Here is a 19,838-nt window from a genome sequence, read left to right as displayed (position 1 = left end):
TACCGTAATGGCAAGATGCCAAATCCGGCCAAAACAGTACGGAACAACCGTGTTTCTTCAGGAAAGGCAGCAGACGTTTATTCAAACACTCTTTCACGTAAATTTCTTGGTTGACAGTCCCGGAAGCTATGAAAATGCTGCTTTTCAAGCCACAGGTACAGATAGATATTTCTTTGCGAACTTTGACAGTTTCATGTGCTTGAAAACATCTGCTACCTTTCCCCTTCCTTTTGCCGTATAAAACTCCTGTCCCGGAAGCTGATTGTAGTCGGCTTTGACGTAGGTTTCGTCGTCCATTACCACGCAGTCAAACTTCGTCAGCATCGTCGTGTACAGCCTCCGGGATCGCGCTTTAGCCGTCGTATTTTGTTTATCATCGCGATTTGGAGTCACTACCTTCTTGTAAGTCGATAGTCCGGCTCTTTTTTTGGCTCGATGCACGGTTGTAGACGATACACCCAGCTTATTTGCGGCATCTCGGAGAGAGAGGTTAGGGTTTCGCTTGAAACTACCGGCAACTCTCTTTGTCGTCTCAGCGGCTTCCGGTTTTCGATTTCCCCCCGATCCAGACTTCCTGGCTGTCGACAAACGTTCCCCAAACACTTTAATTACATTTGTAACGGTTGATTTGGCAACTTTTAGCGATTTTGCCAACTTTGGGTGCGACTAGCTCGGATTTTCGCGATGCGCGAGCAAAATTTTGATAGCTGCTCTTCTTGCTTGGACGGCATTTTGACAACTGAAGAGTGAATTCCAAAATCAAAATAGGAGCAACATTCTACACACACACACCTTCAAAATGAGGGGTGTTCAGGTTTTTTAAATGCAAAATTGAAAGAAATACGTCAAGTTGATATTGACCAAATTTTGACCGTATCACCCTTTATGACGCCACCTGGAGACATGAGATTTTACGGCCTGTGGTGAGACAACTCACTCACCTGTCTAAATTGGAGAACGGAGTTCCACAAGGCTCGGTTCTGTCTGTGACTTTGTCCTTTGTGGCTATGCAACCGATCTTTCGGGTGGTTCCAAATGGTGTCAAGGTTCTGCTTTATGCCGATGACATCCTTTTGATCGTAGTAGGTCAAAATAATCAAAGTCTAGGTCGAAAGCTTCAAATTGCTGTTAACGCGGTGATTAAATGGGTGATAAGCATTAGTTTTTCTATCATCCAACATATCAAACATCTTTTTCGGTAGCCCTAATGATCGTCGCTAGCCCAAGAAAGATGTAACCATAGTAACGCATCCCAGTACCTAGAACAAAGCGGCTCAAAATTCTAGACCTTCACCTTTAGAGCGCACTGTACCCAGATTGTCTTCGCCACGCGACTACAAATCCTGACCATGGTTGGATCAAGACTTCCTCGAGGCGCCCGTCGATCACTGCTGCAAGTAGGATCTGTGATCATCTCTAAAATCCTCTCCCCAACCTACAACCGGATGATTCGACTCGCATCTGAAGCATTTGTCATAAGCCCTATACTCGTTATCATGGCTTAGTATGGCATCCTACCATTTGACCTTCTGGTACTACAATCGTTGGCACGGGTGACGATTCGGCTTTTAGAGAAAATTATTGACGCCTCCGATCTTTCAGTTGGTCAAAGAACATTTCAGCTGTATACCGAAAAAGCCAATTCAACTATAGGATGTTCCAGAATGTCTAAACGAAATCGATAACGTAACTCTGTTTACAGAAAATTCGATTTTTTCTATAGTATTCTCTTACAGTTAAACGTAGAAAATCCTAGATCCGATCAGTCGTAAGCCAAGGAGCGGATTTTTGATCTCACGCTACTCATTAGCTTCAGCACAGATTCCTTTCGCAAACTTTGTAACGGAATCTGCTGCCTTTACATGTTTCCGCAAATATGCTTTGGTAAGTGCCCAAAAAGTATCGATTGGCCTGGCCTAGGGACAGTTTGGCGGATTCACCTACTTGGGTGAGAATTCGGAACTTGTTGGCTTTATACCAGGCTATCGTGTCCTTGGAGTAATGAACCAACGCTTGTTTAAACACTCACGCACGTAAACATCGGTTATTATTGTCTCCATTGTCACAAACGGTTTGGAAAATATATCAAACTCAAGAAATGGCTTGCCAAACCATAGCCTTTTTACCGAATTTTTCAGGAAAAATCGACTTATCCGCGTCGTCAACACTTCGGCCATCACGAATGGCGTAGTAGTGATCACCAGGAAGAGTTTTGTAATCAAATATAACGTATGATTCATCGTCCATAATCACGCACACCGATTTTCAGCACAGCAAAATTTTTGCTTGTCCTGGAAAGTTGCTTCATGACCCATACTTCCGATTCGCGTTTCGAACGGGTCCGATGCTTACACCTTCCAATTTCGCTAATTCACTCAGAGAAATGTTGGGGATAGTACACCATTTGTGCACGATCTGTCTGCGCTTTTCCGGATAAATTCTTTTCATTGTCGCGGAAATGTAAAGAACCGGCTTTGCGATACACGAAACTTTTGGTCGAAATATAAACAATGATTCATCGTAATAATCAGCTGTGTAAACGTCATCTGCAACAAGCAGGGCTGTTCCAAAGTCGTGCTGAGACATTCTGGGACTCCCTATATTCCCAGAATCTGTTAACGCAATAGGATCACCGAACGCTACTGGTATGCACCAAAACCTAGAAACCCAGAAAAAGTACGATCCATAGTACAGGATGTAATCGATCGACACTTTCAAGGACACATCATAGCATACACCAATGGTTTCAAGGGTAACGATATAGTCGGCACAGGCCTGTTTGGAGCTGGCATTAGCATATCCCTAGCTATCCCTAGTCAGTGCAGCGTGTACTCAACAGAGGCCTATGCCCTCAACCTGGTACTCAAGACTTCACCCAAAAACCCAATAGTTATCCTTACAAATTCAGACAGTTGGCGTTATGCTCTCGAGTCCGGTAGGTCTACACATTCATGGATGGAAAGTAACAAAAACGTCAAATTTTGCAGAATTCCTGGTCATGCTGATATTCGAGGAAATATCGCTGCAGACCGTCTAGCGGGTGAAGCTGGAAAGAACCAGGCACATGATATCCCAATACCAGCCATGGACGCAATAGGCAAAGTCCAAAGCGTTATACGAGAACGATGGGACCAACTCTGGTTGAATTCACGGGATGTTAAGCTCCGACACAAGCCAATGGAAGGACAGTGCGAACCCCGCAAACCAACGGGTCCTAACTCGATTGAGAATAGGACATACGAGGGTCACCCACGAGTTCTCCTGATCAACAGAACAGACCCACCTGTATGTGAATGCTGTGGCTCCATCATCGACAAACGTCATATGACTCATATCCTTCTGGACTGCAGGAAATATCAAGATTCCCGATCACAATTCAACATTGACTCTTCAAGCCTGCAGTAGAAAAATACATCATTGCTTTCCTAAAATAATCTGATCTGCATAACAAATTGTAATTAATGCAATATAGCCATGAATGCACAATATGAGTGTAAAATGACTTTAAAAGAACGTTTTATTCCTTCTCATTACAGGAATAAGAAGAAGAAGAAGAAGAAGAAGAAGAAGAAGAAGAAGAAGAAGAAGAAGAAGAAGAAGAATGAGAAGAAGATTGGTATGAGAATTTAATGCTAAGCTTTTAAATTAATCCCGCATCGTGCTCTCTTTCCGTGTGTATCTATTTGAATTTTGCTGAAAGAAGTGGTACTGCTACCTAAACCTATAAAAAATATAAACAGCACTTTTCAGTGCTCAATATTACCTGCAAATTTTCTACCTTATTTGACTCTCATTCCTCTTGGATCCTTGTTTGGACCCTACCCGAGGTAATCCTGCTTGGGTATTAATTTGGAAATCGTTTTGGAGAATCGATTTACTGCCTAAACGCAATAGAAAAAGACAATCGCTTGATCCCCCTTCTGATGAAATTTATTTGAGCAATCAATTTGATATGTGCACGGATAATGAGCGTGATCCTTCATCCAGGAAAAAATCTATTAAACACTCCCGGATTAATGCCAAAAAGGAAAAGAATCCCCCTATTGTGATAACCACTTCCGATTTACATGTTCTTCGCACGGAAATTTCGAACTTTGATAAATTTAGGTTTTCACTTCAATTTGGCCGTCGAGGTGGAACCTTGGACGGATGCAAACGTCTTCTTAAGTATCTTACTAAGAAGGAGCACTTTTTTTAAATTACGACACCTGAACGTCTGTTCAAGGTTGTCTTGAAAGGTCTGCCCAGTGATGAATCCCTGGATCATAACAAAGATGAAATGACAAAATCACTTGTAGTTGAACCAATCCAAGTAATCAAAATTAAAATGAAATCCCGTGCTTGCTGTTAGTGCAACGGGATTTCTAATGATTTTTGTTTATTTATTTGATAGCAGAAACACACAGTTATTTTCTTGCTGTCCTCAATAATAAGATGGAGTTCTCTTGAAAATTTCCTCTCAATTTGGTCTTTCTTCTTGAATTGTACAAAACATCATCTGTTCTGGTTTTTGAAGTCATGGAGACGGTCTTCCACATGCTTCCATTTTGTTCATTTAGTAGGCTCAAATGTCGTAAAAATAACTCAACCGAGCCGAGCTGTATACATTTATCAAAAAATTGAAGTGAGTCAAATCAGTCTTGGTTAGAAAGCAATTAAAATCTCCTATCGAAAATCATTACCTTAAAATTTTAAAGACCAATATTAACTGTACAAACGATCTGCAGACTGTAGAACTTAGCTAAATGGGCAGTTTCATGACAAGTTAAGAGCCCGAAAAACTCGATCTTCTCCGATTTGCTTGTATGGGCAATGATTCACATTGTTTTGCCATTTTAGATGCAGAAACCGTAACCACGAAGCTACTAAACCTCGCCTGAAGAGAAAAATAATGTTTTTTTTTTTTTCTAAGAAAATTATGAAAAAATAACATTTAGTAATTTCAAACATGTTCCAGGCAGATTTTTGAAAAGCTCTTTAAAATGCAAAATTTTTAATGTTTAAAAGGATGTTCATGAAAAAAAAAATCGTTGGGACGACGGGGTATTGAATGAAAACAAAAATACATTTGATTGGGTTTTTATATCATACCATTTCTACACATCCAACACACGAAATGATTCATGTTCTGAAGGCATTTAACTCCTCATAAAAAAAAGATCTTTTGTTGTATAAATATCCCATTATATCCAGCGGCATTTTGTGATAATGAAATAAATTACTCGTTTTGAAAAAAAAACTACAAGAGATGTACGCAATGATGACGTAGGACTACGTGGTCTTATATAATAGATCGACAGTGAGCATGCATAAGGGCTTATACGCGATGATCGATTATCTGCATCGATTTTCTCTTTGCATTGCTACAGCTAAGCGAAACAATTTTCTAGAATTTGTTAAATGCAGAGCCACTGTCGAAATGTTATTTGTTAACTGCAGCAGGAGCTTGTGTTTTGTGTAGGAATAGGAATTTGAGCTGGATTCTCTCTGTGTATACTCTTTAGTATGACACACTTGGCATAGATGGCCCACAGCAACTCACGAAGAGCTTCTGATTCCGATCAATAGCGGTGCGGCTTCTTCCTCCTTCTATGGATGCTCATGTGGGCTGCAGCTCGCTGCATACAGGCAGCCTTTCATTGTGTACTGGGGAACACCACCACTCACCACGCGGTGATTGGATAAACACCGTTTGGTGAGACCGGATGGAATTCTACTTTGAAATCTGTGTTAGGGAAATCGCTTTTCGCAGGCAATCGGTGATAATTTTAATATTCATAGCAACAGTTGCACTTTCGTGCAATTTTCAATAGTGACATTTTGAGTTGCAAGTTATATCGGGGTTTTAAAGCATTCTCCAAATCTAAATCATGGTCTGCAGAACCCCTGATGAAAGCAAAATTGTTACTTGGGATGTGCAGTCAGTCTAAGCTAAGGGCTAAAAAGATCGATGAAAATTTTCTCAGTTCATGAGTAAGCACAGTTTTTGCGATTTTGTGGGAAAAACATTAAATTTTGGGTAGATCTCATCGGCCCTGTGGGAACAGAATAGACCTGGAAAACTTGACATGGAACGTAGAATAAACGATCCTATAGTTGTGGTACGTTAGAGGCGTTTGTTACTATAGCTGTTCCAATAAACTGCAACTACAGGAACAAACGCTTCTAACCTACCATAAATATAGATTGGAACCACAATTATCTTCTAGATTCCCTCAAAAGCCTCCAAACATTTCGGCGTGCTATATCAGGGCTCATTCGCAGAATTCTGAAACATGGGTGTTTGAAATCGGCAACAGTGCTATCTGACGACGGCCTCGCATGAACCGGTTTTCAGAGTGACGACTTGCCCGGCTGTACTTTGGTGTTTTTACCGAGTGGCCATAGGACTGGTGTTAGGTTGTCACCTTTTATCACCCGACTCGTCCAGGTCCAATGGTGACTTGCACTTCGTGGATTGTGACTGGAGCTGTTGAAGGTACTGTTAGTACCATCTGGGCAAGATTCTTTGGTACCGTTTCTGTGTGATATCTCAGTGGCTTGGAAGTTAACTTCGATCAGGAAGTGTGCAGGAATCAGGACTTCCAGGTCTGACGAATCGGTTGAGATCAAAACTAGTGGTCTGGAGTTCAGACACATCTCGATTTGGGAGCGTAGTATGAACATGTATTTGGTAGATTATGTGTAGCTTGTTAGCCCCCTCGAGAGCAGTGCCATTGTAGTTGTAGATTTCAGTCATCCTTCCACGACGAGCGACGAAACGGCAGAGAGTGGCCACGTATGATGGCGTGGATAGATCAGGAACATGCTCGATGTGTATGGCGGGAGAGACGAATCACATATATTTGACGATGTATGCCTACTTTGGTGCCCGGTTGCGAATTGACAACTTGATGTACACGGGTCCACAGCCATAAACTCCGCATATTGCGGTGGGAATTCAGCCTAGTGATTTTGCCTTAAGTTTTAGAGGTTTATTGTCTTGTGTTATCATTTTCAGCTTAAAAAGATCTTTCTTTTGGCCGTTATAAATTTAGGGTTGTTCTCAAATTATTGATATACAGCCATTCAATAAGAAAACAATATAGTAATTCTCAGAATTTCATATAATTGAATAATTTGTTCTTTATCAAAACATGTTATGCCCATAATTTTTACTTTGTCATTAGGGTGACCATTTCCATGTAGAGTGGTCAAAAATCGTTTTGTTTTCAAAATTTATTTATTTTTTCCAAACATTGTTAGCTTTTGAACCACTGGGCCTGATTTATAGCGACCGTGGCATGGTCACGACGCATGGAAGTCTAGTTGCAAAGGAGTATTGCGAGCGAAAACCCAAAACTTGATAACTTATAAAAAATATATATTGTAACATTGTTACAAAATGGTCATAAAAAAATAGTAACATCTGTAAAATATATTCTCTTGAAGGGTGTATCTTCCACTTCTCAGGCTACAAGAAAGTCAAAAGGAAGGCAATTGTATACATTTGGTGATGTTTGCATTCGAGCACTTTTTATGCATCGTAGCGCCGTGAGTGGCGAGAATTGGAAACACTCATTTGAGTCTGATCGTGAAGCAAGACATACCAGAGACCCCCGCGTTGCGTAACACTTGGCAAAGAAGGTCATCTTCAATTACCATGCTTTCTCGTTTCGATCGGCATAGTGGTTGGACGTAGTCCCGAAAAAAACCTAGTGGAAAGTTTTAGTTGTGAGAATTCTTAGCCAATCGAAATAGTAGATAACCGGGAAGTTTGAAAAAAAGGCAATAGTGGTTGAGAACGTGATTATTGGCCCACGCGTGCCTAAAATCTATTGTAAAACCTACGTATAAATAGGCTAAAGTTGTCTCTAAAAGAGAAAAGGTGAAACACAAGAAATAATCTGCTCGAGGTCCAGGACCAAATATCCTTCAAGCGAAGGTGTTTCGTCGAGGTAGGTGTAGGGTAGGGTGTTTCATTTTGAAAAAAGTGATGAATTTTTGATAGGCCACCCTCCAGTTCGATTCATAGCCCCAAAATATGAACCTGTGCAAAAAATGGTAAAGATTGATGAAGGTTTAGAGGTCGCGCCAATGATTTGGATTTTGTATGGAGATTTTGGTGAATTAGTATGGGAAATTATTGATTTTCGTTTACATTGCTCTAACTTTGGTTGTAGTTGTCCAAACGTTGAAAAAAAAAAATATGTGGTTGTCATGACAATGATCAACAAGCCTGTTGTTGTTGCGATGAAATTGGCGTTGTTGCCTTGTACATATTCATCTGTCAATTTACCCTATTTTGCCATTTTTTCACATTTTTATAATTCTTGATACGCTGCAAAACTGAGCGTAGCAACTGTAGGCTTTTTGTTTATTGCCATAGCAATAACATACTAAATTTTTTCGACATTTGGACAAGTAGAAGCAAAGTTATAGCGATATAAGCGATTTTTTAAATTCTTCCATAGTAATTCCCATACAAATTTCAAATCATTGGCGCGACCTCTAAACCTTCATCAATCTTTACCAATTTTTGCACAGGTTCATATTTTGGGGCTATGAATCGAACTGGAGGGTGGCCCATCAGAAATTCATCACTTTTTTCAGAATGAAGCACCCTAGTGTAGGGGTTCGCGTATGCAACGTGATCTCTGGGAAGGTCCGAAGACTCGTCAGCTTGTAGCTGGTCTCGTTGGCGGGTTAGCGATATTCCCCAGCGCACTTACAGGCCATCGGAAGTCACCACTACTTCCGGGGTTGTATACCGGTCGCCAATTGCTGGATCAGCCCACGTTTGGCCTTGAAGCAGCACTCGCGCGAGTAGAAACGTGTACACGTGTGGTGGCTGTCTCGAGGAGAAAAGTCGTCATAGCCTAGACACTAGAGTGATGCAAAATTTGAAATTTTCGCTCCACAATACTTAAACGATTCCAAATCGGATCCTGACTAACCTCTTAAAATTTGAACCCATTTTGTGAGAAACTGAGATGGCACAAACCATTTGAAGTTTGTATGGGAATTACTATGGTAAAACCAAGATTTTAGTTCATGTCTATCTAATAATTCACCATATCGGTCTGCTTCAAAAACTTTCAACTGTACTTGTAGGAAATTTTTCCACCTACAACTTTGCTCAAGACCACTTTTCGATTAAATGCAAAAGATCGAAAGTTATCAGTGGTTCAATGCACTGATGTCTTTTGATCATGCTCAATCAACTGCTCAGTAGGCAACATTGGTGTTTCTGGGACGTTGAATAGGACACAAATATCATGGCTACTACGTCACACTGCAAAATACAGTGTTGCCTACAGAGCAGCTGCTTGATCTTGTCATAAGTTTACCAATCTCTTAGATAATTAATAACTTTTTGCTGTTTCGTTTTACTTAGAAACCATCTTCAGCAAAGTTGTAGCTTAAAAAATTTTCTATAAGAATGGTTATCGAACTGTTTCGCAGCTTAATATGGAAAAAGACTAGAAGGCAATGAACAAAAAGTTGAGATTTCCCATAGTAATTTACATGTAAACTTCAAATGGCTTGTGCGAAGTCTGTTTCTAACCAAATGAATTGTAACTTTGGGAGGCTAATCAGGACCCGATTTGAAACCATTTAAGCACTGTGGAGCGAAAAAGTCAAATTTTGCATCAGTCTACTAGACACGCACCACTGACAGCATCATCAGCGAGAGGTAGTATACGGCTGCAGCCCCTCCGAGCATAGATTAGTTAGATTAGTCCCTGTAACCGATAAATAGAATAAGAAACATCAACACCCACACACACACCTGCACAGAAGATAAGAAGAAAACACACTGAAGAGCTATAGAAAAATTCTAGATCGTAATAAATGGGACAAACCAAGTGAATTCAGTAGACAATTGGTTGAACTACTGTTGGTATAGCAGAGATACTAACTAACCCATTTCAAACCCGAATACAAAGTGTATGAACAAAGAATAAACAAACCATGATTGTCGTGAGCAAAAAAGAAAAGACTGATAATTGAGTTTTTAGTTCGTGCGTTAACTTAGTTTGGGTCCCCGTTGATTACATTATCTAGAGGTCATATTGGGACGTGTTGGTTGTGGTACGATTGGAAATCGGGGTAGTATTTTGAAGGACTTGCCTTGAGGAGTCTCACCGGGCACGTGCAAACCTTGTCTTTTCACATGCAAGGGACTGTTTTGCTTGCTTGGCGCTTAGGTGGAGAGGTTGATACACCTAGAAAAGAACCTTTTGGCCAGTATCCCGTTACAATATAACTCGAAAACTAAAACACACATCGCTGATTTTTTACATGTTTTGTAAAACAGCCTAAATTTTCTATGAAAATATAAAAACATATTGTGTTCTCTGCCTACAAACCATGGAACAAGCCGGAACATCTGTTAAGAGAGAATCTACTGTTAAGAATTTGGGTGTTCTTTTAGATTCGAATCTTACTTTTAAATATCATGCACAATATATAATCTCCAAGGCTTCTAAATGCCTGGGCTTAATTTTTCGTGCTGCATATAACCATTCTCGGATATTCACTGTTTGAAGACCCTGTAGTGTCCCTTAGTTCGCTCTACATTGGAAGATGCAGGAGTGATCGTGGCATACAGCAATTAGAAACTATCCAACTTAAGTTTATTCGCTTTTCTCTGCGGCGTTTACGTTGGACTGATCCATACAATCTCCCTAGATATGAAGATTGTTGTAAACTGATTGACCTTGACCTTCTGGAGGTCCGTAGGAATGTCACTATGGCTTCTTTCATAACGGATGTTGTTCAATCTCACATAGATTGTCCTGGAATGTTACGTGAGTTGAATTTTGTTGTTCGTCGTCGTACCCGCGTCAATTTTTTCGTATATTGACATTCCGTACTAATCATGGCTTTTTTTTCAAGAAATAGAATAAGGTGATAGGGGAAATGTATGTAATTTCGGCCTAAGTGTCCCTAATTTGGGCCCATACATAAATTCAGCAATCCACTAAATTTTCAATAGCAACCAAAAATATCCATTAGTACCGTCCTAATGACTGAATTGATAAATAGCAGATTTTTAGCGATTGGCCCAATCTTAGATCCATAGGTTAACACTAGAGCCATTTCTCCAATTTTGTTAAGTCTTAAGTTAATATTGTATCAATGTACTGTTCTGTTGATGCGGAACAGATGAGAAGGTTTTATGTCCATTTGAGAAAAAATAGCTTTGGAATAAAAAATTCCTTTTCATTTGCTATTTTGATCTTTGAAATCGTCTCAGTGATTCAAAAGTCATAAATTTAAAAAAAAAAGTTATTTTTGAAAATCATCCTAATGTCAAAATAAAGTAATTCGGGTGTAATATTTTGCAATACGGATCAAAGCTACAAAATTTTACGAAATTATGTGAACCATTGTATCATTTTGATACGGAATGGCTGAGCTTGAGCTTGAGCTTGATTGACCGCCCACGGTTGCTACTCTGTTATTGCCAGATCAGCTGTAATTACACAGAGAACCAATAGATAATGCTTGGGACTAGCAATCATCCTCAATGTGTAAAAACTGGTGATCTTAAATTAGGCAATACCAGCGCCGGCCGCGCCCGAACACAGGTCAAGAAAGGAATGGGAAGGATTGTGTTGACATGACACTCGCTTTGATGGAAGCCGAGAACACCTCTGCACTTCCACGAGGAATCACTGGGATGTTGGATAAGAGGGTTGGGTTTGCAGCAGGGTTCGTTTTGGTAAACGATAAGCTGAATTGATGTACTAACGATCATATAATGTGAAGGAGCTTGGGACTAAACCCACGGTCTTCTGCTCAGTAAGCAAAAACGTTTGCCACTAGGCAGACGAGCACCTTTTTAATCACCGAGTTGCTGTTATTACCATGTAGTCATATTAACAAATAAAACGATTGACGAATCTTGAATGTGGATGGGCCTGAGATTAGACTCATGATGTTCTGCTCAGTAAGTAAAAACGGTTGCTCTAAGGCCACCGAGCCCCTCATATCACATAATACCGTTGCTCAAATTTTTGTATCCATTCAAACCCGGAACCAACGACAACAACGAGTTTCGCAAAATACACGATACACAAGCGATTTTACCATAAATCTCTTTGATATGACCTGGGACCGCGTTTTCCTGCTCAGTAAGCAGGCCACTGTAACCGACGATCTCTCAAATCCGAAAACGAGTTAAGCGAGTTAAAACGACCTTCTTCCACTAGCAGGTCTGTTTTTGTTTGCACAGACAGTCCCACTAGTTTCCGATACATTTATAGGGGATAGTAGGAGATTAAAAGAATGGAGAAGAGTTATAGAGGTTTTTTTGTAGTTGTTTTGCTGAAAAGAGAGAAACAGAACTAAACGAAATTACACCTGTTGAAAAAAGATAAGTCTATTATTTTGGTTAGTGATCGTTTGGATTTGGGTCACCCCACGTTGTGTTTAGGTTAGTATAAATAAATAATACTATATAGTCATATAAATCACCACAGCTCATTATCTTCAGCGTTATCGGCGTTTCTGGATCTTTAGTTGCCTCTGTGATATACTTACTTGCGGCATACTATTTTGGGAGTGTATATGAGCGTGTACCATGTACGGTAGCTCATCTCTCATCGTGATGGTGGGACATAGTAGACAAATTAGAGAGAAAACAAGGAGGTATTAGTATTAGTTGTATGTAAACAAACAAAACAAAAGAAGAGAAGAGGAAAGAAGAGCAGAAAAATAAAAGGGGGTAAAGTAGATAACAAAGAAAAGAAACGTAGGCAGATTATTAGAAAAGGCATTATCCGAGACTCAGCAATTAAATGTCACTCCCGCCGAGATCTCAGTGAAACCCCCTTCCCGCCGAGACCCGCACAGCCGAGCTCGGTAGAAAAAACTAAGTGTGTAGATAGATTAGTAGGAAAATAAATAAAACTACTTTATGACTCAAAGTGCAATGAATGAGCGTTAGTTTCGGGATCATTTCAGTGTTAGAGTTATGTTAGTTTTGATCCGTAATCAGCCCTGCCGATCCCTCCAACATTAGTTGCAGGCAGTGGTTGTTGGATAATGCGGCACTGTAACTACTACTATTTTAGAGGTATGATTCGTCAAGTTTATACAACTCAATGTTTCAATTGAGGCAAACTATCTATCTTACAATTACAAAAGCAAACCTAAACTTACAATTATATGCAAATGCAAAATGAAACTTGACAAATCATCGTCAATCCCCTTATGACAGGGCAGGGCCTGACGATTTGAATCTAATTGTGATCAGTGAACGGGCACCATTTGGTACATTTTCTCACCATGAACCTATCATTTCTAGCCTATCTGAACTATTTAATAAATGGAAGCCATCACATGGGTTACGCTCCCCCTAAGCGGGCCCTCCACATCCTGTCTCTGTCTTATCTCAAATACAAAATGCCAATGGTATGAATGTATCTATATATAACTTGGAAATGACGTACAATCAAATAAACCCGTAACCCACTCACTTGGTCAGACTTCAGAATCGTCCAGTGGGCAGTGCGCTCTACACGCCAAGTTACCTTTTTTTTTTTTCAAATTTACCGCAAATTTGATATTTTACCCATTGAGTGTTGATAAGTCACAATGAAACATTGTGAGAGAAGTTGAGGTTACTAGTGTATTAAATAATCTAGGTCCTATTTAAAATTATATCTGAAAAATCATACCCTAATCCTAAACCTGTTCTAATCCACCTGAAATGACTAACGAATGGAAGACTTTGACTACCCAGCCATGCAATAGTCTCATTCCGTGCCTTATGGCAACTTGATGATTCTATTGCGCTCATCTTCTGGCACCACCCAGGGGAGACTTGGTCCTCTACCCAATGCTTAACTTATCTCCATTCCACTCAGCTACTCGCAATTTCTTGTGATATTGTGGGTGGAATATTATTATATGAGACAATTCAATGCAGACGTCTTTCCAAATTTGGCAGATCGACAGGTAATCGGTGAGTTACCACGATAGTTGCTATTCAACAACTCGACAACGTCCCATCGTCAACGCCTGCTATGAGCATTTCCCATTGCAGACGCCAACGAAATGACGTCATCGAGCTATCGATCAACTACCCTGGTTATCGCCTGGTACCTTATAGCACGATGCTAGGAGGCGAACCGGAAGAATCGATGAGCTACCTCCCCCCATTTTGATACGAAATGGCTGATAGATAGATTAACTTCTTTTATTTTTAAAGGTAAAGACGCATTCTGAAAAAATGTAGCTAAGATGATTTACAGATTTTTTTCCTGTAGAAACAATTTGTTTCTATCTGTTACCGTTTCCATTTGTCAGCAATTTTTCTGAATTGGTTAAGGGTGGCTTAAAAAATCAGTTGTTTACTCTATTTTTCAATTTCTATTTTTCCATAAAGGTTACCTTCTGGCGATTTTTGCGGCTATGTTTAATAAGGGTAAATGTAAATATCGTCTGAAATGCATACCTGTATGGAATTATAAAGATATTTTGCCTCAGGATACGTCCCCTACCTGACTCCACCGCTGCACATATTACGTTTAAATTTGAAAAGTTTATTCCATTCTCCAGTGGCGATGTCGTACAATGATCGCAAACTTGTTTGAATTCCATTCGGTTCGGCAATTAGAGCTTGGGGACTAATGAACGTTGGAATCTTGCAGCCCAGTTACGAAACAACACCGCTTGAATGGAATTTAAATTAAACTTCAGCATGGAACAATGAAACAAGTGGTCCTGAGCCCTGATTCAAATTCAATTTCGCCTGACATCCCATCATCAATTTTCGTGGCACAAACTGCAGCGCCTGGGATGCGCTGATGATGGTACGGAACACGGCCACCCCGACCACCGAAATTTACGACTTGCCCTTACATCCATCCGTGCCCCGCGTTCACTTTGCGAGCGCAACGATCCGGATTATCCGCAAATTGAGAATTCATATCGACGTTAATGATACTTATTACACTTGAATGGTGCTGTAAATTCAGTTCATTTCACGCCCCGTGCTTCCTTCCGACGATGCGATGGTACGCCCTCTGAGCTGCAGCCCTCCCGATCGAATTGCTCCCCTTCAGGCTGCAAGCCTATTTATAGTCAGCCACTTTGAATGGCAAGATGATTTATGAGCAGAAAAAGTTGAATTGAAATTTACATGATTACGCTAAGTACTATCATAAAGACGCCTGTTCGTGTGTTCGATGTTGGGTGCAAAAAAGCCGGAACCGAGCAGGCATCATGATAATGCCTCCATCAGCCCCTCCCATCTCCCAGAGTTGCCAGAGAGACTTTCTTTTCACATCGGCTCAACCGATGGCGATGAATGGTGGGGGAAAAAAAGGCTGCACCATCCATCCTGAGCGGCAAACTATAAGAAGATAATAAATCCTTATTTCCGTGTGATTTATTGTGAAGAAAATTGAAAGTTGCGAACACAAAAGAGGAAGTAAGCTCCCGCTTTGCCACACCATACACTATTCATCGAGTTGAAGACGATCACGGCTTTGGTCTAGCAGATTAGTGATTGTTCGGGGGTCTAGAGAGCGATAGAAAGCAAAGAAGTAGTTTGCACCTCTAGTGATAAGGCAAGATGGGGGCATAATCCCAGCTGTAATGGACTATTTTGATCAGATTTACCACCAGCCGGAGGTACATGCTATCGGATGATGATTGGCGTGGAAGCCGATTTAATCTTTGAGAGGATAAGGAAGTTTTTGTTCGTTAAGAGTTCAGGACTAATATCTGTGCATCTACATTAAAGTGTATTGCTGTAATAGGAAGTGTGAGCTCTGCGATAGCACACCTTCCTGATAAAATTAAGATTTTCAGAAGAATCCTGAAAGTACATCGATATAGTTAATTCACGAAAATGCCTGATACATGGCATGTCACTGAAAACTGCTGTATTCAATAATAAAAATCAACTGCACGCTTAGATTTTTTTGCCGAATGGGCACCACCGAGCAGCTCGGTATTTTATTTTGCTGGATCTCAGCGAAAAACTTGCCGAGATAAAATAATCAAGAAATCTATGAAACCATTCCAATCCTCTCACCATTTCCAGTTAGTCGAATTCTGGGTCAATTATAAATGCAGTGATATTGAACCTTGCTAGCTTAGCTTAGCTTAGCTTAGCTTAGCTTAGCTTAGTCTGACTGCACGTATCGATAGTTGCACTCCGTGATTGATCTGAACCAGTGAAATTGTACAAAGAATCAACTGAATGGGGCTTGGTAGTAACCTGCCATTCTCAGTGTACATGTTCCAGTGACTCCTACCTTTAAAGATCAATAACGTCACCGGCCACGTCCTTGCAATCAGGTGGGAGAGGGAAGGAATGTTAGTGTGTGACTTTTGTTGTTTTGGGACCGTGTTTACCTCTGCATCCCACAAAAGTCACAGGAAGGAGGTTTTGTTAGTGGGTTAGGTTCGTTGGATCAGGATTCACCTTGATAAGTGATGCGATCTTTTGTTTTGTGTAGTTATTTATAAGTGTTTTCGATTTATGCTCTAAACAGCCGGCTGTCTAGAGATGTAGATCATTATTAGATGTGTGTATACCGATTTAAACCAACAATAAGGATACTGTTGGGGCCACTCACAAAGTGTGATGATGGTTTATTTTATTTTATCAATGACCAAAATAATTAATTATAAGCGGTTTGAACCGATTTAAACCAACAGCAAGGATGCTGTTGGGGCCACTCACAAAGTGTGATGGTGGTTTACTTGATTGAATATAAAATAATTATTAGAACCGATTTGACCCGATTTAGACCAACGGCAAGGATACTGTTGGGGCCACTCACAAAGTGTGATGGTGGTTTATTTAGTTCGGAAGAAAATGAATATGTATACTTCTTTTTTTTTTTTATATATATAATAGAACGAATTTGTACTGATTCAAACCAAAAGCAAGGGTTCTATTGGGGCAACTCACAAAGTGCGATGGTGGTTTATACTATAAGGGCATAAAACAAAATCAAGAGCCATTTCGGTTTCCATAGCTTCCTAGACACTCGGCCGCAAAATAATCTTATCCGACGGAAACGTCTCGATCATCGCTGCACAATGGTTTATTATAGCATTTATAAAGTAAATTTGAATACCTTATTGTTTATTTATTATCCATTTTGACTTGACTTGGTACCGTTCAGTTTTATGATGACAAAGTTGCCTGGAGAAAAGTGACAGTTCAAAATGTTTCGGAAGGGAGTCAGCTAGTGTCGTCCAAGTTCAAGTGCGGAAAAAATGCCATTTAAAGTGGTACAAACAATTGAAAGATGCGAAACATGCCTAACCGTAATTCTTTCTGGTTGGAAAGAAGCTGGAATCCTACACTGGCCGGAAAAAAAACGCGGTAGCGAAACTCTCTCAAGACGAGTTCTCCATGCCAAACCCAATGTGGGAACGTATCAATTGAGTGAAAAAAAGAGAGTTCAAGACTCGCTTGGAGGCTGAAGCAGAATTGGAACAGATGTAGCCAGTTTCGGATACGGAGGCGAACGAAGGGAATAATCCACCACCGTCAAAGAAAGTTTGCCCCGAAGTCTACAAGTCCCCCAGTCGGAAGGGAAACACAATAAGAGACTTTAACGAAGTTTTCCTTATTCCTGGGCAGGAGGTTGACACCTGTGAAGCTGACTGTAAAATCCAGAATCAGATGAGATTATAATATATGCGACACAAATTCACTTTTTTATAGGGGAACATGTGATGTGAATAGAACCCACCATCAGTGCAAGGATTACATATGACTGCAGATACTTCACTGGTTGTAAAGTTCTGCCTGATGGTTTGTTGCAGCTGGGTGAATCAACTTCATTGAAGACCTTTGGAAGACAAACGACAAGATGTACGTCTATCAACACGTGACAAGGGACTGGCAAATCCACGAACACTTGTCCAGTCTACAAATCCATTGAAACCCTTAGGCTGCCCCCCCCCCCCCCCAAACCCAACATATAATAATGTTTGATTGATGAAACGTATTCAAAAAAGGGATATTTAGAGAGAACAATCTTCAACTGGAACGTACTCACCAAATCAATACATCCGGGAGCGCATTCTCGATGCTTAATTTTCTCTAGTCATTTTTAAACAATTCCTCCTCCAGCGAATCCAAACACACAATAACTAAATATCACTTTTCTTCTTCATGTCACTCTGTGCACAAAAGCAATGCACACCGCAAAAACCTAATAATAGATCAGCGCGGTCGAGTCACACTGTCAACAAAGGGAGCGAGAGCACACCAGGCACCAAAGCAACAGGGGAAAAACATCAGCACAAATCATTCTAAATAGAATTATCGCGTCCGGGACATAAAACTATTCAAATGCGAGCACCGAAAAACTACACGGCAGCACAAAGATAGCCCGAGCTCTAAAAAAAAAGCACGCAGCGGAGCAAAAACACACAACCGTTCTCGGACGCTTCTCAAAGCGGACTCATAAATGCAGTGATATTGAACCTTGTACTGTAAACCGAAACTCACCGAAAAGCTTCACATTTCCACTTAGCTCTAACGATTTCCCCGATTCTAATTTCATTCTCTTCCCTTTTTCAGCTGCGTGGCAGACAACGCCCTCGGTCGAACGAAAAAGTACATCGAAGTGTCGGGCCGACCCGGTCCGGCTAACTTCCTCTCGCCGGCCTACAGCAACCATCTCGATCGCTACAATCTCACCTATACGATCGAATCGATACCACCGCTGGACGAGATAAAGCTACTGTACCGGAAGCTAATGGTAGGTTGATGTTGTTGTGGTTGTGATGGCGGAAAAAAAAAGCATCGCCTAAATATTTACCAACCGCATGGCGGTGAGGGTAATAACAATAATAATAACCATCATAATCATCATAATCAGGCGTTCGGTATCAACAACACCCATCGAGAGATAACGCTTCGGGGGTAGTCTGGGGATGTTTTATTTTCACGCCGAGCCATCATCGTACCTCAGAGGGAGATGAAATTGGCGGAGCGTGGGCCATCGAGGGAAGCCGAGAATATTGTGATATATTAATTACGATTAAGCCTTTAATCCCATTTACTCGGCGCTGAAATGGGTCGATATCTTTCTCCGGGGCACGATGATGGTGAGGTGAGCAAACCAACAACAGAAGGTTAAAGCACGCCACAATTGTCTGGAGTTAATGATCCATTTGATTTGATTCACGCGGCCGGAATGATTGATACTTCCAGGAGTGATTTCGTTTCGCTTAGTGACGGGTGAGACTGAGTTTTATGGGTGTTTCAAGGAAGCGATGGTTGCGTTTGAGGTAGGCGGTGTGACGATAGCAGGTTTTTTTTTGGAAAACAATCAGTCAATTGGCTGCAGTTCGATATTTTTCTAGTCGATATTGAGCAAGTCATATGTGACATACTTTGGTCACAATCAAGTTGCTGCAACTTTTAAAGACGAAAATTTGCTACTTGGATATAGTACCGTAGTCGAAAGTATAAAGGGTGATACGGTCAAAATTTGGTCAATATCAACTTGACGTATTTCTTTCAATTTTGCATTTAAAAAACCTGAACACCCCTCATTTTGAAGGTGTGTGTGTGTAGAATGTTGCTCCTATTTTGATTTTGGAATTCACTCTTCAGTTGTCAAAATGCCGTCCAAGCAAGAAGAGCAGCGTATCAAAATTTTGCTCGCGCATCGCGAAAATCCGAGCTACTCGCACGCAAAGTTGGCAAAATCGCTAAAAGTTGCCGCTAAAAGATGAAAGAGTTATCTACACACCGGAATCCAGGTTGTTTCATAGTGCTAAATTCATTGCTCACCTAATCTGTAGGGTGTATCTGATAGAATTTTTCTCTTCTCTCAGATGGTAACCTCAGAATCAAAATT

The 19,838-nt window shown here is 40.6% G+C and overlaps 1 protein-coding gene across 1 annotated transcript in view; it reads left to right on the top strand.

Moving 5' to 3' along the window:
* Positions 1–19,838, top strand: part of LOC135710936 (roundabout homolog 1-like) — a 376,781-nt gene that overhangs the window by 314,948 nt on the left and 41,995 nt on the right. Inside the window, exon 9 of the mRNA XM_065233660.1 lies at positions 18,551–18,731. Coding sequence (XP_065089732.1) covers positions 18,551–18,731 — 181 coding nt within the window. The remainder of the gene's footprint in view (positions 1–18,550; positions 18,732–19,838) is intronic.

This window comes from Ochlerotatus camptorhynchus, unplaced genomic scaffold, assembly GCF_037179485.1.
Source record: "Ochlerotatus camptorhynchus isolate MF236.1 unplaced genomic scaffold, CSIRO-AGI_Acam_v1.1 ptg000406l, whole genome shotgun sequence".
NCBI classification, from domain to species: Eukaryota; Metazoa; Arthropoda; class Insecta; order Diptera; family Culicidae; genus Ochlerotatus; species Ochlerotatus camptorhynchus.
Note: the sequence above shows the minus strand (reverse complement) of the source record. Positions and strands in the feature narration are given on the sequence as shown.